At 43.2% G+C, this 18,501-nt stretch overlaps 1 protein-coding gene across 1 annotated transcript; it reads left to right on the top strand.

Moving 5' to 3' along the window:
- Positions 1–206: 206 nt before the first annotated feature.
- On the top strand, positions 207–17,294 carry glrx3 (glutaredoxin 3). Its single transcript, XM_010869080.4, has 11 exons — positions 207–312; positions 1,327–1,435; positions 6,458–6,532; positions 7,118–7,328; positions 8,614–8,786; positions 13,294–13,355; positions 14,394–14,451; positions 15,440–15,492; positions 15,711–15,750; positions 16,233–16,325; positions 16,984–17,294. Exons 1-11 carry the CDS (start codon positions 248–250, stop codon positions 17,032–17,034), a joined length of 990 nt encoding a protein of 329 aa, XP_010867382.1. The 5' UTR covers positions 207–247; the 3' UTR covers positions 17,035–17,294.
- Positions 17,295–18,501: the final 1,207 nt, after the last annotated feature.

The following is an 18,501-nucleotide window of genomic DNA, read 5'->3' as shown; positions in this document are numbered from 1 at the left end:
ATTGTTTTGCGGTGTACTATGAGGACAACTGGCCAACTTTGCTATATATGCTCACCACAACTTCTGCCATCAAATAATTGCTAGATTCCATATACACTATTAAGCTATTTTGCCATTTTGTATCTGTGATAACAATAAATAAATACGCATTTATATTGGTAGACTCGGTGCAAATAGTTATGTCTTGTTCATCCGTATTGAACGCACTCGTTCGGTAAGCGATTACACTTGTCTGATTTCTGAAAACATGGCGAATTTTGTAGAGGCATCATCCTCGCAGCAGTTTGAGGACTTGCTATCAAAGGCTGGGAAGTAGGTTAAACATTAAACATTGTGACCGTTAGTTAACCACGTTTTTAATAGTTTTCACTGAAATCGGCTGAGTGTGAAATTTTACTTCTTACCCTAGCTAGTTATTTTATATCGGCAGCAAATAGCTAGTTAGCATGATTGAGCTTCAGCCTGACAAAAGCCACACAGCTTGGTCCAAATCAAAGTTTTATTTGTTTTCTAGCGAGACATTTTGCGTTATAGCCAGTCATGGGACAGAGAGGGGCATTTGACATCTGGTAATACAACATAATTTCATCGTACACGATTTGGGTGTATTCGGCCACTGCATGCTGTTGATGTGCCGGTCAATGAAGTAGCTGTGTGCTTGGGTTGACTGTTGGGATTATTTAAACTGAAACTAAGCTAGGTTCAGCAACGATGTACAAGAGGAGTTGAAATATCCATTTACTCTTTGCGCAACTACGTAATTGAACAACGGACAAGCTTCCTAATAGGCATGTCTGGAACTGAAATGCTGCAGCAAAAACATTTCTTATTTTTGAGTAAAAAATAAACACAATCGTAGTGAACTTCAGCAAACTACCCCACGAAAACCTAGCATTTTCCTTTCCTTATATTCATCTATGCCTTTATTAATTTATCTATAGCCAGTGACATGGTGTTACGTTCATCCGAATTAAGTAATTTGGGTAACCAGGAAAATTCTATGGTCAAGATGACACTGGGCTTGTATTATCTCCTATATCTGATAGTATAGGCCTAGCTCCCATACGGACGCTCTACAAAAAAGGAATCAGGCATGACCACTCGCATTCCATTGATCTCATGCTTGATCAGAGTAACAGCAAACAAATCACAATAAATGTGTCATATCGTTGTCAATAATGTGTGTTTGCGTGTGCGTGCGTGCGTGAGATGTATGTTTGTCTCACAACCATAGCCCACTCCTTTTCTAAAACTACTGCTATTGTTATCAATCTTGAATCTCAGAGTTTTCTAAGTTGTGCTCTTTGAACTTTCCTTTTCCACCAGGTGCCTGACAGTGGTCCATTTCCAGGCAACATGGGCCCCTCAGTGCAGCCAGATGAACGACGTCATGGAAGAGTTGGCCAAGGAACACCAACACACCATGTTTGTCAAGGTGCCGATACAGCTTTTTCTGGGTGATGAGGTTACACCCTGTGATGTGCTCTCCCTCGTCCCTTTTCGCAAAGTCTGCCTTTCTGTTTTCCAGCTAACTTATTTCCTTGACTCATAAAAAAAACATACCAATATCCCATGCTCTCTGTCTCTCTGCAGCAGAGATCCAGTATGCAATATGTTTGGAATGTCAAATCACATTGAAACGTAACATCAACCTGGTTAGCAATTCGTGAATCTATGTTGGGAAAATCTATATTGTATAGCTCGCGACGTATTATCAAATGGTGCATCGCAAGGTCCTTGGCTATTCCCAGTTATGCGCAGCAGTTTAGCCAAAGTTGCAAAAACTGTTTAACAGCTTGTCTGGCTCCTGTTTATCCAATGTTGGAAATTTGAAGAAGAGAACATTAAATTGCTCTTGACTATTCCCTGCTGTTGTACTGTAACAGAAGTTTATGGTAATTTCTGTGCAGTGTTGTCCATGTTATGTTAAATTTAACATATGAGACATAAAAGAAACGCTGTTTAGAATGAATGTCTGTTTTCGGTTAGAGGTGAAAGCTATGTTGAAGACGACTTTCCCGGGTGTTTTTTTTTTTCTGGGGACACTGCAGAAGATGCTCTTGAGGTTATCTAACATTGCAGGTGTGTTGGAAAGCCCAGAGTCAGGGCTCCACATCTGTTTTTCAGGGGAAAATAAGCTATATTTGGAACATTCTGCAACCCTAAAACAAATTACTGAAAACATTCAGTTTCCCTCAAAGCCACTAAGTCCTTGTTCACACTAGCATTTAGAAGCTATTCAAATATATATAAAAAAAAAACAGTAACAAGTGGAATTTGATGTTTTAAACCACATTCATAGGTGTCTTGAAATTTCATTTAAAATTTGTTTGAATAAATGGGATTTATTTTCCTTTATGTTTTAAGACAGCTAGTTAGTTGTTGGTTGGAAAAGAATACGTGTTAAAATTGGCTGCTGGACACAAAATCTAGACAAAAAACTTAGGTAAATGATATTTGATCACTTTGGTAACTTGCTGTTTATTTCGTTTTGTGCATAAAAGCTTAACTTTATTTGTCTTTGAGACATCTTCAGGCATTTTTGGTATGGTGCCACCAGGTTCTCCTGGACAAAAAATTTGGGGAAACTTTTGTTTCTACATACATATATACATTTATGAAATGGTTATGTAGACCCATTGATTTATAAATAACGTAACTTGTTGATGCCTCATGAGGTTTTTGAAAAAGTTGTTCTACATTAGAACCTAAATTACTTTAACTCCCAATTTGTTAACAATGTAATTGTGAGAAAACACTATTGAGCCTGAAAACATGGTTAAATCTATACTTTCTAATACAAACCCATTTCCAAAAAAGTTGGGGCACTGTGTAAAATGTGAAGAATAACAGAATGCAATGCTTTGCAAATCATTTAAACCGTATGTTCAACTGAAAATGCCGACAACACGTTTCAAAAAGACTAGAAAAGTTGTGTAATGCTAATAAAAATGTTGGTGGAACAACTAATTAGGTTTATTGGAAACAGGTCAGGAAAATTTTTGCCTACAAAAAGGGCACCCTAAAGATGAGTTTTTCAGAAGTAAAGATGTGGAGGGGTTCACCACTCTGTGTAAGACTGTTATCAGCACACAGTTCAAAAGCCAGCATCCGTGATGGTATGGGGGTGCATTAGTGCACATTGCATGGGTGACTTGTGCATCTGTGAAGGCACCACTAATGCTGAACAATATAAACAGGTTTTGGAGCAACATATGCTGCCATCCAGACGACATCTTCAGGGAAGGCCTTGCTTATTTCAGCAAGACAATGCCAACCACATTCTGCATGTATTACAACAGCATGGCTCTGTAGTAAAAGTTTGGATGCTAACCTGGCCTGCCTGCAGTCCAGACCTGTCACCCATTAAAAACATTTGATGCATTATGAAATGAAAAATACGACAAAGGTGACCCCGAACAGTTGAGCAGCTGAAATCCTATATCAAGCACTTTTTAAAAACTACAACAATTGGTCTCCTCAATTCAAAAATTTATTGTTAAAAGAAAAGGTGATGCAACACAGTGGTAAACATGCCCTCATCCCCACTTTTAAAAAAATGTGTTGCTGTCATCAAATTCAAAATGGGCATGTATTTTTCCCAAAACAATGCATTTTCTCAGTTTCAACATTGGATATGTTGTCTTTGTACTATTTTCAATTAAATATAGGGATGAATGATTTGCACATCAAGGAATTTTATTTTGTGAATTTTACGCACTTTTTTGCAAACAGGGTTGTATATACAATATACACTTTTGTATATTCAACACCTTGTTTTCGTAGATTTTTATATTTGAGAGTATAAATTTTTTTTTTACAGCCTTTATCCCTCAGTCTTTACCATAACACAAACCCAGAGACAGACTGCTTGGATATTGTTAAAATGAATTTGTATCCATTTTGAAGGAAAAAGCTAACAGGTGATGTATAACCTCCTTCACGTGGGACTCGGAGAACACGATGGCACCTACAAGTTCCTCTCGCTCTCGGGAAGCCAAAAATCCCAGACTACCCCTTTAAGGCCCGCAGTGTGAACAGCATACAGGTGCTGTTTGGGCCCCTGGGCTTCTGTGGAGGCAGCACATTCAGCCAAGGTTGTCATCCATTGTTCTGAGCGGCGTGGAAAGCCTAAGGCCATCTTGCCCGGCCCCTCTCTCTGGGACAAGCCAGTGTGAGGTTGGCCGTTGCCTGACATTTGGAACGGAGGCCTGCCTGTGAGCAGTCACGGCGTCCTATTTATTTATTTAGCCGTTTATTACTTTAGTCATTTTGCAGTGAGCTCAGGTCCGGCATTTGATCGATGTGGTGTGTTCTCTCGACGAGGCCTGCTGTTGTTGTCGCCGCGGCGATGATTTGTCATTGTAATGGCTGTTTCCTTGTCCTCCCCTTCACTGACCACACCCCCTGTTGAGTGCACCAAATTGCACCCTGTTACCCATTGGGCAGTCTGCACTGCGTTTTGGTCAGAAGGGGGAGCCATTTGGGCCCCGTCCTTAACCTCAGCCTGCTACCCTTGACTCCTAGCTGACTGCGGTGGTCAGAGCTCCTGAACAGGATCTTGTGCATCGCTCTCTTTTTGTCCTTTTTCACATTTTTGTTTGTTCTTTCTTCCTTTCCTCTTTCTCTATCTCGCTTTCATTTTTGACTCTTACCCCTCCTCCCTCTCTCTCTCTCTCTCTCTCTCTCTCTTTCACTTTATCACTTTCCTTTCTTTTTCTTCCACCCTTCCTTTGCTTTCTTTCATTCTTTGTAGAAGTACAACCCGTTTCAGCCTTCATTCCGTTTAAAGTGTGCTTTGATAACACACTGTAGTGAGACCACACTACAGCTGCTCCATGTTCGCAATATAGCTGCACGGTGTCTGTGTCAGACTTGGTCGTCTATATTCACCTGCGATGTGAGATCAGTCGATATCTCCTCTGTTGAACATGTCGCATGAAAATGAAAGCAATTTACTGTACATATTTAGTGACTATATGTCAAAGTCCTCACAGCTTTTTAATTTTTTTCTTTTTTTTTTTTTACTGCAGGCAGGGATGTAGGTAACATTCAAATAAATGGTTGTCAGTTGCAACGCTATGCCTCATAGATCATGTCAGTACAACAAACCGCAAAGCCTGCTCCAGGCTGGAAATAAGTGCTGTCTGTAATCGCCTGTCTGTAATCTCTGCCTGCAACATAACCCGGGTCAGTGATTTATGGATTTCAATATCTGCTAGCTAAATATGATTGAACATTCTCTGGGTCAGTGGTGCGTCAAGCCTGATTTCCTTTTTCTTGGCCCAGGGGCGCATTTCTGGGAATTCACAGGGAAATCAAAAACCTGAAAATGAACCATTCTGGCACAAAGTGCTCTGGTTTTCTGGTGGAGTACGCCTAGGAAGCACCCCTGACCTTTATCCCCACGGTCCTGCTTAGTCAACACTGAACAAGGCCCCTGCTGAGTTGCCGGGGCCCTCCCTGCTGAGTTGCCGGGGCCCTCCCTGCTGAGTTGCCGGGGACCTCTTAATACGGTATATTCACAGTGTGTTTCTTATTCCTTGTGATAGCGTGGAGTCCCAAGTCATGACTGTGAATTCCCTGCAATTTGACTTCCCAGACTTTTCCGCGGCAGACCATGGCAGCATGGCAGTATATCGGCAAAAACAATATCTGAAAACTTAGATGGACCGTATCGATCCCTGGTCGCTCGCATCACGGCAGAAGCCCCTTCCAGGAAGTGTCACCGTGTTACATCACATGAAGAATTGTTCTGAGGCCCGAGATGAACTTGAGCTATTCTCAGCGATTTAAACTAAAGTTCAAAGTGCAGCGTGATCACAGTAGTCCCCCTAATTTGGTCCGGGTGGATTGCCCCCGCTGCTCTGTCAGGAACCACTGCTGCCATCCACCAGCCCAGATCAGAGATCCCGGAGCGGGGCAGGAGATGGAACCTCTTTGTGCTCTCATCTATCTTGCTTGTTAGAAATATCAAAGTGGTGAATGTGTGTGTTTTTTTCTTCTGCCCCCCCACCCTGAAGGTTGATGCCTCTTGGCTAAATAAATATTGTGTGGGGGGGGGGAAATGCTGTGAGCTTCACTGGGGTTCTTTCGTGTATGGATGTAGACATTGTTTAATGGCTTGGAAAGGGAACAAAGGGGAATCAAGTGTGCGCGTGTGTGTGCGTGCGTGCGTGCGTGCGTGTGTGTGCATACGTGCACGTGTGTGTGTGTGTGTGTGTGTGTGTGCAAGTGTATGTGTGTGTGCAAGTGTATGTGTGTGTGCAAGTGTATGTGTGTGTGCAAGTGAGTGTGTGTGTGCAAGTGAGTGTGTGTGTGCAAGTGAGTGTGTGTGTGCAAGTGTGTGCAAGTTTGTGTGTGTGCATGTGTGCGTGTGTGTGTGCAAGTGTGCGTGTGTGCGTGTGTGCGCGATCCCCCACTCACTCAATATCTCTCCCTCTTCTCTCTCAAACAGCTGGAGGCAGAAACAGTGCCAGAGGTATCAGAGAAATATGAAATCGCCTCAGTTCCTACCTTCCTGTTCTTCAAGGTGAGTCGTCGGTCATTGTAGCTCTGAGCCCTGGCGGTTGCCGCTGCCACCGAGGCCCTTTTGCACTGTGTGCTGTCTGCCGTTGAATTGCCAAAACAAAACTAAGAACAACGGCAAGTGTTTGATGGTAATAAAAAAAATGGGCCGTGTCATTATTCCTGTCGTTCATCTTTTGGACACTGCGGAGAGTCGCATGCTGCATAACGATGAACGCCAGGGGGACGTATGCCTGTTTTAGTCCTCAGGACTGGGCCCACTCTGCTCATTGACGGAATTAATTCAACTCCTGGTCCTCCCGGGCGTTTGAACCAGCGGCCCGAGTCCCCTTCAGCTCTCCGGGGAGCTCGGTCGCCCGCCCCTGCCACAGGGCAGCGAGTGGACGCCGTCGGGGCTTGAACCAACAAAGAGAGAGAGAGAGAGGCCTCAGTACCCAGTCCTTTTCCTCTGTCTCCCTCCACTCTCTTCCTTTCTCGCCCTCCCCATCTCAGTGCCCCCCCCCCCCCCGGAACAATACAAACAAACAAAACCAGAATCCTGAAATATTGATGTGTTTTTCTCCACTTCCAATGCTCCTTCGGCCTTCAGAGTGGCCAGAAGATTGACAGGCTGGACGGAGCCCACGCCCCTGAGCTGACCAATAAGGTCCAGAGGCTTGCGGTCACCTCGGGGACGCCGGGAGGCCCGGTGGCGGTGGGAGAGCACCCCAAAGAGGACCTTAACGAGCGTCTGAAGAGGCTGATCAACGCTGCGCCCTGCATGCTTTTCATGAAGGGATCCCCACAGGAACCCCGCTGTGGTAAGAGTGTGTGTGTGTGTGTGTGTGTGTGTGTGTGTGTTTGGCGGTGGACAGGTGGGGGTCAGGATAATGATGGGTTGGCTGTGGGTTCACTTTCACCACAGCTGGAAACTAAACTGTCTGTCAGACCCAACAACACCTCTGCTCTGAAGTCTAGACCAGCCCACTGCCTGGGAGGGCGCTAGGTTCTGTCGGCAGGATACGAGGTACTATGTTCTGATACCTGGAGGGTCGTAGGTCGTAACTACTAGAAAGGTACAAGGTTCTAAATGCTGAAGTGGTGAATAGGGATCCATGGGCTCTGGTCGCTTGAAGTTTACCCTAAGGACACCCTGACTGTTTAATGTTATGGGACCCTTGTGTGTGTGTGTGTGTGTGTGTGTGTGTGTGTGTGTGTGTGTGTGTGTGTGTGGAAGAGACAGTCAGTCGCAGTCAACGTGCACTTACACCATGGACAACACATGTAGCTTGCTATGCAATACGCTTTCTGTGTATGTGTGCGTGCGCGTGCGTGCGCATACTTAACTTTTCTTGAAATAAGAAATCAACCTCCTATGTTCCACTGTCCTGGAGCTGTATCCTCTGTTTGTGGAGCTCGATCCCCCTGACCCTTTAGGAGCAGGAGAGGGGGGGAGCAACCCCCCCCCCCCACGCCCCTCAATCCCAGCTCACCCCTCACCAATCAATCGTCTAGGCCGAGGATAGATAGCCTGTAGCCAGAGAAAGCAGCTGGGCCTGTTGTTAGCCTGGTGTAATAGAAACACGCTAATATAGTGGCAGGCAGCTGAATAACCATTAGTTAGCAGCCGCTAGCTGTTTTTCTAATGAATTCCCCTATGGATAAATAAAGTAGCAGAACAAGAGTTTCACTGGAGGGTTTACATGGAGGCAACATATCACCTCACCCTCTCCCTGTTTCTCTCCTCCCTCTCATTCATGAGCTCCCTCTTTCTCTCCTCCTTTCCCCCTTTTTCTCTGCCTCTAACTTCATCTAATTTCGTCTTTCACTTGCTCTCCTCATTCTCGTGTCCAACTTTCGATTCTCCCCTGAGCCACCCGTACCCATGTATCAAGGACATGGCCCTTTGTATGTATGTTAACAGCGTTACAGTTACCGCTGGACAGTATTAAGTTCCTGTCAAATTAAGTTGTTTCTACATTTCTCCCATCAGCAATAGTACAGAATTATAACCGTACAGTATTATTAAAACGGTGCCATGTTATTACAGTATGTCTTTGTAACCTTACAGAATTATAATATGCAATCTATGTCTTTCTGCGTCAGGGTTCAGCCGTCAGATCGTGGCGTTGTTCAAGGAGAAGGATGTCCAGTACAGCAGCTTTGACATCCTGTCGGATGAGGATGTGAGACAGGGGCTAAAGACCTTTTCCAACTGGCCTACGTACCCACAGGTCTATGTCAATGGGGAACTGGTAGGAGGACTGGACATTGTCAAGGTATGTACTGTTAAACACAATTTACATTTGGTTTGGAAGACCTAGGGCGCATACCATCACACAGTAATGGAAACCCATTTGAAAGTGGTCATTTGTGATTATGTAATCTTCACTTCTGCACAGTTGGCTTGTAAAGGTAACTTAATTTAACAAATGACACTGAAAGATTATGCTTCAACAGAAATGCAATTTCATAGAGCACTAAAAGTAAGTACACCGCGAGCTTCCATTGCTGGTGTTGCCCCTTTTAGCTGAGACCTTCATGTGGCCATTTATTATAACTGGGTTTCATTTCAGTCTCATACATCGAATGGGAGGAATGTTTGCACACTCTTCTTTACAGTACTGCTTCAACTGTCTCATGTTGTTGGGCGTTCTTGCATGCATAGCACACTTCACTTCGCCCCACAGCTTTTCGATACCACTGAGATCTGGGCATTGACTCAGCCATTTCATAGTCCTCCATTTCTTACTTTGCTTGTGTGTTTTGGATCATTGTCCGGTTGTTAGAATCATGTTCGGTTCAGCTTTTTGACGGATGGCCTCGCGTTCTCTGAACGGAATTCGTGGTTGACTCAGTGATGGCAATCCTCAAACTATGATTCCACTGCCTCCATGCTTTATAGTTAGTTTGATGTTCTTCTGTTCAAAGGCAGTGTTTCATTTTCACCAAACATGGTGTCTAGCATTGCGAACTTGAGTCGTGTCTTCATATTGCTTTTTTGAGAGCTGAGGCTTGTTCCTTCCTGACCTTCCATGTAGGGCAAATGTGTGCAGTCTCTTTCTGACAGTTGACTTTTCGAAACTGATTGCGGCCAGAGTTGCCTGTAGATGCCTTGTTGTTAGCCTGGGGCACTTAAAGACTTCTATGAGTGTCTTTCAGTCAGCTCTGGATTTCTTCCTTGGTTCCGACCCTACTAGGTGGTCCGTTCTAGGCACTGTGCTTCAGAATGTTGTTGGCTGTTTTTGCTTTTCAGGCTGGGAGTCTGAATAACCAATGTAAGAGGGGATTTATGAAATAATTTGGATTGATGAATGTTATTATTATGAATGTTTTATCATACCCATGGTGTACAGTCTTACACAGCGTTTTTTGGGTCAAACCCCGAGATGCTTATTTACTGTCGTTTAACCAGGTAAACTGACTGAGGGAACACTCTAATCACAGCGAAGACCTAGGGAATAGTTACGGGGCAGGTCAAGGGATGAATAAGCCAAGTCAATTATGATCAGCCATTAATGAAATCGCCGTGGCCTTGGGAGCTTGCCCATCCAGTCTAAAGTTAAAATACAAGTGCAACTTACACACATGCAGGTTTATTAGGGCGTGGCTGAGGATCTCGCCAACACACCACGTGGCTTTTCCCAGGTGCTGTGTTCAGCCCTCTATCCATCCCTCCTCCAGAGCTGTACATTCCCACTGAGGTAATTAAGATTTAAAACATGAGAGAACCCCTGCTGTGTTAGGACGGTGGGATTACTTTAGATGGCAGTTTCCCTCCTCCCCTAGTCTGCCTGTGTGCGTTTGTGTAGCTGAGCTCCTGATCTGCTGTCAGTCTGCGGGCTGTCTGTGTGCACTGGTCTGTCTGTCTGTCTGTCTGTCTGTCTGCGTGTGTGCTAGATTAGCTATCAGCTCCTTTGCTCCCTCTTATCCCCAGCTGATATGGAGTTGAGAGGTTCTCCTGCTCCTCCCACTGTACTAGACAGCGCGCACCTGTAGAGTGGTTGAGTCTGTGTGTGTGAGAGATTAAAAGGAAAGTGTTTCTCACTGAGGCCTTTTTAGACTACAAGAGAGACAATGTGCCTTATTTTACCTAATAATTGGCATTTACTAATGGGCAGGCCAGGAGAGGGTTCTGGGTTTTAATCGAGTGATATGTGCGGACAGATGTCTTTTCATATTTAGCCTTTGTGAAAGGTAAGTACAGCCCCTTAAAAGCAGGTGCAAGGATTAGGAAATCATTAGAGAGTGAATTGGCAGGATATAGCCTTCCATAAAAGTGAGATCTGGTTTGGTCTTAATATTGGTGTGGCTGGGAGATAACTTAAAGATATTCATAGAAGTGTCTAATAGCCCCAGAGTAACATCAAGAGATCTTCAGGCCTCTCTTGCCATAATCGATGTCAAGTCACTTGTCGGAAAGACTGCAAAAACATGGCCTTCATGGGAGGAAAGAAAATAAGGAAGGAAGAAGCACAGCTGAAGTTCACCAAACAGCACCAGGGTCAAGACCAAAACTGCAGGGACAATGTGCTCTGGACAGATGAGTCAAAGGTGAAGTTGTTTGGCCACAACGCCATGTTTAGTGAAAAAGAAACACTTCCTTCTAACAGAAGAATGTCTTACCAACTGAAAAGCATGAAGGAGGTGGCATTATGGTTTGGGGCTGCTTTACTACCTCAGGGTCCTGGCCAACATGCCATCAACTATGAGAAATCTTGGATGAGTCTTGCAACAGAACAATGATCCAAAACACACAAGCAAAGTTAAAACAGAATGGCAAAAAAATCTATAATGGAGGGTTATGGAACGGCAGTCAAAAATATTTGCAATTAAAGCCCAGATCTCAATCCTATCAAAATGCTGTGGCGGACCATGAAGTGGGTCATGCAAGAAGGTCCACAAACCTGACACAGTTGAAGATTACTGTAAAGAAGAGTGGGCAAAAGTCCTCCTAGTCGGTGTAAGAGAGTTTTAGACAGCAACAAGAAGTGATTTCAGCCAAAGGGTGCCCCAGGAGCTATTGAAGCTACGGGTGGGCTTATTTTGTCCTCACTACGGAATGTAATTTCTGTTGACCTTAATTGAACAAATAGTTTCAAAGTTTATTTCTTTGTGTGATTTCTTAAATTGGTTTAACATTATCAATGTACAGTGGGGAGAACAAGTATTTGATACACAAGCGATTTTTCAGGTTTTCCTACTTCCTAAGCATGTTGAGGTCTGTCATTTTTATCATAGGTACACTTCAACTGTGAGAGAATCTAAAATCCAGAAAATCACATTGTATGATTTTTAAATAATGAATTAGCTTTTTATTGCATGACATAGATATTTGATCACCTGCCAACCAGTAAGAATTCTGGCTCTCACAGACCTGTTAGTTTTTCTTTAAGAAGCCCTCCTGTTCTCCACTCAATACCCTTTATTAACTGTACCTGTTTGAACTCGTTACCTGTATAAAAGACACCTGTCCACACACTCAATCAAACGGACTCCAACCTCTCCACAATGGCCAAGACTAGAGAGCTGTGTAAGGACATCAGGGATAACATTTTAGACCTGCACAACGCTGGGATGGGCAACAGGGCAATAGGCAAGCAGCTTGGTGAGAAGGGAACAACTGTTGGTGCAATAATAAAAAAATGGAAGAAGTTCAAGATGATGGTCAATCTCCCTCGGTCTGGGGCTCCATGCAAGATCTCACCTTGTGGAGCGTCAATGATCATGAGGAAGGTGAGGGATCAGCCCAGAACTACACGGCAGGACCTGGTCAATGACCTGAAGAGAGCTGGGACCACAGTCTCAAAGAAAACCATTAGTAACACACTACGCCGTCATGGATTAAAATTCTATGATAAAAATGACAGACTTCTACAAGTGGGAAAAGATGCAAAATAGGCAGTGTATCAAATACTTGTTCTCCCCACTGTATGTGGTTGAAATTTTTCTTAGAAAAAAAACTTTGGGGAGTGTGTGCTTTTTCACATGACTGCATATAAAATATTATTAGCTACAAATAGCAGATTTAACAGTAGGCACACTTGCCTTTTTCTTGCTCATTTTCTGCATAACTTACTCTTGACTGGCAAATGCATCAGTGGTAATAATTACGTTCTAATTAATTAGTTATCAGCAGAAGTCACTTAAGCAAATAGAAACAACTTAATTGCTTCTAACTAGCACAGCATAGCCAACAATACACCAAAAAGAATATCCTTCTTCTGAGTAGGTTAACCAAGTTCAAGTTCATCATCCTAACACATCATATCTTGCCCTCAGAAAAACAAACTCTGCAGTGAAATCAGAATTACCTGTAAACCCTTTTCCCTGTACTAAACACGCTTGCTTTACGCAGAGTTTCTATGAGCCAATGAATGACAGGCCATGTCCGTATACAGGAAGTGTTGCATTGACCAGTCACAGCAACATCGGCTCCTAAATAGTATTAGCATGATCTGGTCACTACCTTTTTCCCCTCACTGTGAATAAATCATCTACACAATAGATTTGTCTTCACATTGCAGTGCTTGGAGATGCAGCCCCCCCCCCCTGCCCCCCTTCTTTCTGTCTCTCTCTCAAGGGGGCAACCTGAGAGTGAGATTTTTAGCACATTTACATTATTGGTTTGTGTTTTCATCAGGACTTTCTGGACTATAGTGTAGTGTTCTGTATAGCGCTGTGAGCGGGCCTGACTGAAAGCATTTCAGTTGTGGACATCAGATTGTGTCATAAATGAGCCTCAGTATGTCCAGTTAAAAGGCAATTTTGTGCTGTGTGTTGCAGGAGCTTGCAGAATCTGGAGAGCTGGAAAACACCTTCCCCAAGTCAGTCACCCTGGAGCACAGGTAAAACCCAACACACACACACACACACACACAGGTAAAACTCAACATAACACACACACAGGTAAAACTCTACATAACACACACACACAGGTAAAACTCTACATAACACACACACACACACACACACACAGGTAAAACTCTACATAACACACACACACACACACAGGTAAAACTCTACATAACACACACACACACACACACAGGTAGAACTCTACATAACACACACACACAACAGTAAAACTCTACATAACACTCACACACAGGTAAAACTCTACATTACACACGCGCACACATACACACACACACAGGTAAAAGTCTACATAACACACACAGGTAAAACCCAACACACACACAGGTAAAACTCTACATAACACACACACACACAGGTAAAACTCTACATAACACACACACACAGGTAAAACTCTACATAACACACACACACAGGTAAAACTCTACATAAAACATACATACACACACACACACACACACAAGAAACACTCTACATAACACACACACACAGGTAAAACTCTACATAACACACACACAGGTAAAACTCTACATAACACACACACAGGTAAAACTCTACATAACACACACACACAGGTAAAACTCTACATAACACATACATACACACACACACACACAGGTAAAACTCTACATAACACACACACAGGTAAAACTCTACGTAACACACACACAGGTAAAACTCTACATAACACACACACATACACAGGTAAAACTCTACATAACACACACACATACACAGGTAAAACTCTACATAACACACACACATACACAGGTAAAACTCTACATAACACACACACACACACAGGTAAAACTCTACATAACACACACACACACACAGGTAAAACTCTACATAACACACACACACACACAGGTAAAACTCTACATAACACACACACACAGGTAAAACTCTACATAACACTCACATGCACGTAAAACTCTACATAACACCCACACATGAAACTCTACTTAACACACTTATGAGTGACTTATGAACTCTAATTGACCTTCCAGGTTGAAGTCGATCATCAACAGCAATCCAGTCATGCTGTTCATGAAGGGCAATAAAGAGGTGGGTGTGTCCAGGTCACCCTAACAAGCCAATAAACATGTTATTTTTGCTTACATGCTAAATAAACTAAGTAGGAAAGGGGAAAAAGAAATTGCATATAATTTCGTCATAATTGCAGCAAATCTGAGATCAATACTGAGAATAAACAGACATGACGACGACCTGCGTTTGGCTGATATAACATAAGACCCCCCCCCGAACACAACTTCTATACATCACTTCCAAAGGCAACACTTTGGTCTGTATAAACTAAATTCAGGGGATGAGGAAAAGGGCTCTTGCATACATTTCAACAGAATTTCAGCTAATCTAAAATCAATGGTGTTCTGCACCTCTCAAAGAGCAGCGATCCCTCGTAGAAACACACGCACATGCATACACGCGCACGCACGCATGCACGCACACACACACACACCCTCTAATGGTGAAGTCAGACCTCCGGCTTCTTCACAAACCTATTGATTTCTACTGCTTACAGATGAAAGAATATCTTCAGAGTAGTTTAAAGCAAGTCCCCTGTGAGTCCCCCTCTCTTTCTCCATCCCCTTCACTATGGCTCCTTTCTGGTAATATGGATCCTTATTCACTTTACCGCCATTTCTTAAGACAGTTTTTAAGTGGGTGTTTGGAAAGGAATAGGAGTTGGAACTTGCTCAATAAAAGCTTTGAGTTTTGCGGTATTCATTCTGAAGTGAAGAACTGACTCCTCGAGCTTCTCATAAAAGTGTTACTTCATCTTCGTGTTCTTTTAAAAGTCCTCTCGCACCCCGAAAACAACAATCAAATTTGCTGTTTTTAAAGTCTAGATGATATTTTTTCCTCTCCCGCCCAAAAACACTGCTTCCTGTGATTGTTTTGTGCGGGCTTGGTCTGAACTGTCGTTGGATCTGAAGTCGTTTTAATCCCGGAGTGTTTTCCTCAAGAATCTCATCAGAGGGTCTGAACGTGTGTTCTATATCTAACGTGCGTTTTCTCCCTGTGTCTGTAGCAGGCCAAATGCGGTTTCAGTCGTCAGATACTTGAGATAATGAACTGTGCCGGGTAAGATGTTCCACCGTATCATGCAGATTAGACAACTCCATCTCGGTGTTACGATAGTAATTATTCATAGATTCAGATAACAAACTTTATTATTGCATGTTTACACAAGTGGGATATTCCTGAGTGTATCTGAATGCATGCACAGTGGAGGAACTCTTGAGGGGACTGTTTTAATGCGATGCGTTGGTTACTCACATGGCTGTGGTTCTTGCTTGCAGAGTGGAATACAGTACCTTTGATATACTTGAAGATGAGGAGGTAAGATGCTATCTTTGTCTCGCTTTGACACACACTTGTGGTAGATTAATTTAAATGCTTGCTGTTTTGAAGAATTGCAGTCGTGTTTGTTTCAGGATTCCTCTTCAGTGTAACAGCGGTCCCCGATCCCCTAACATTTAAGCTATGAGTCTAGTTGTTCCGGGATGTGTCGGTAGCTGTCATACTGTACAGCGTACGGGTGATTCACTGGGAATATCGGCATGAACGTGTCTGCTTGAGACCATGATTTAGATGATACCCATAGTTCATTGCTATTGGATGCATTTTCTTTTCGCTTCCACACGGCCTACAGCCACTTTGAACACTCAGTGTTGGTTTTCACAGTGAATGTATTTGGATGTTCATGTAAAGGAAAATGTATCTTTTTCCATTTGCTGTTTTTAAGATACTGAGTTTTAAATCAGACGGCAATGCAATTATTTGCATGTTTTACTGTGCTGCTGCTTCATGTTGGTTCATAGGTCAGACAGGGTCTGAAGACGTACTCCAACTGGCCTACGTACCCACAGCTTTACGTGAAAGGGGAGCTTATTGGGGGATTGGACATTGTCAAGGTGAGAATTGTACTTAACTGTGTACATGGTTGATTTGGGCTGCAAATGTGAGCTGGTGAGACCTGGCTGATTCAAAACACACGGTCCTGTCACTTTTCCAACTGGCCCAGCGACAGAACTACTCTGCGCCCACTAGATGTCACCGAAGACCCATGTTATTCTGATGTGCCCTGCGTCCACGCACAGCCTGATAAGAGGGTTCCTCCTTAATAACAAAAACCTGCGAGAATAAAACGTTCTAATCTAAATACAAAGGCTTCTGTGCAGACAACATTAAACCCAGCTAGAAAGGTTGTGAAACACTGAGATAGTATGCCATTAGAATAATCTTATTTTATGCATACTTTTACCAAGAGCCTTGGTTTGCATTACAAAGACTTCTGGTCTGGGTGTTTAAGACGTAAAGCAGCACATTGACCTGTGGAGGCAAGGGATTTTATGTAGCTACATGAAGCTCAGGTCCAATAAACCACCTTTATTCTTCCAGGGACTGAATTCTGATAACTGTGTTTTTTTTTTATCTGACAAAGGAGTATTTTTGTCCAACCTGTGAGCTGAAATTGCCCAAATTGCAGGTTTTTTCTTAGATGTCAACCTGAGCCGGTATTCAAACAAACACGGTTTAATGTGAAACCTGTGTATTGTGTTTTTTTTACAGGAGCTGAAGGAGAGCGGAGACCTCTCTTCTGTCTTGAGAGGGGAAAGCTAGACGCCACCAGAGCTGTTACTGGAATGGGAACAAGCTATGAGCTACTGGACCGCCGTGGCCCCTCTGCCCTCTTAGCACTTCCTTGAACCTCTTTGCTTCTTTTACCCTGCCTTTGAAAGTAACAAGGAATAATATACCTTATTATCCACCCATTTTCTTTTTCTGAAGTCAGCATACACACTATCAAAATGTATCTGAATAAAAACCTATCGGTGAAGTTGCCATCCGCTGCTCATAGAATAAAGTCATCCATTATTTGACTGGACTGTTTCCCTTTTTTTTTTTTCACGTAGCAATGATAGCCTGGAAGTAAAATCTATAAAAGGGTTCCCTTAAAGTCAGTTATGGTGTAGTGGGCAGAAAACACCCCCAGGGGTGATGATGATGATGATGATAATGTTGGTTAAGGTTATCCAACGCACCTGCGAATTTGTGTGCAGAGCTGTTCCATGTGGAGATGCATTTCATCCACTTGTCCAAGATGAAGCCATTCCCCGCATTGCAGGTTGAACAGAAGGGGTGAGAGTGCGGGTGTAATTGTCATTTAGACATGTTACCTTGGACTGGAAATGTGTAATGCTGAAAACCTGAACCTGGTGGAAATATCACACAACTAATTAGGTCAATTGGCAACAGGTCAGTAACATGACTGGGTAATAAAAAATCATTCCAGAGAGGATGGGTTTGTCAGAAGTGAGGATGGGGAGGTGTTCACCACTCAGTGAAAAACTGCGTTGGCAAATAGTGCCACAATTCAAGAATAATGCATCACAGCATACAATTGCTAAGAGTTTGGGGATTTCATCATGTACGGTACATAATATTGAAAGATTCAGAGAATCTCGGTACACAAGGAAGAAGGCCAAAAACCAATATTGGATGACCCTCAGGCAGCACTACATTAAAAAACTGACATGATTCTGTAGTGGATTTCACTGCATGGGGTCAGGAACCCTTCTGAAAACCATTGTCTGTGAACACAGTAGATCCCAGCATCCACAAATGCAAGTTAAAACTACCATGCAAAGAAGAAACCATATATAAACAAGATCCAAAACTGCCTCCGCCTTTTAACTGCCTCCAAGCTCATTTAAGATGGACTGAGGTGAAGTGGAAAACTGTCCTGTGGTCTGACAAATCAAAATGTAAGATTATCTTTGGGAATACTGGACGTCGCATCCTCCAGACTAAAGAAGAGAGGGACCATCCGGCTTGTTATCAGTGCGCAGTTCAAAATCCAGCATCCATGATGGTATGGGGGTGCATTATGGCATGGGTGTCTTGCACATCTGTGAAGGCACCATCAATGCTGAACAATATAAACAGGTTTTGGAGCAACATATGGTGCCATCCAGATGTCGTCTCCTTCAGGGAAGGCCTTGCTTATTTTAGCAAGACAATGCCAAACCACATTTGGAAGTATTACAACAGCATGGCTCTGTAGTAAAAGAGTTTGGGTGCTAAACT

The sequence above is a fragment of the Esox lucius genome, chromosome 6 (genome assembly GCF_011004845.1).
Source record: "Esox lucius isolate fEsoLuc1 chromosome 6, fEsoLuc1.pri, whole genome shotgun sequence".
NCBI classification, from domain to species: Eukaryota; Metazoa; Chordata; class Actinopteri; order Esociformes; family Esocidae; genus Esox; species Esox lucius.
This window is presented reverse-complemented; position numbering and strand designations above follow the sequence as displayed.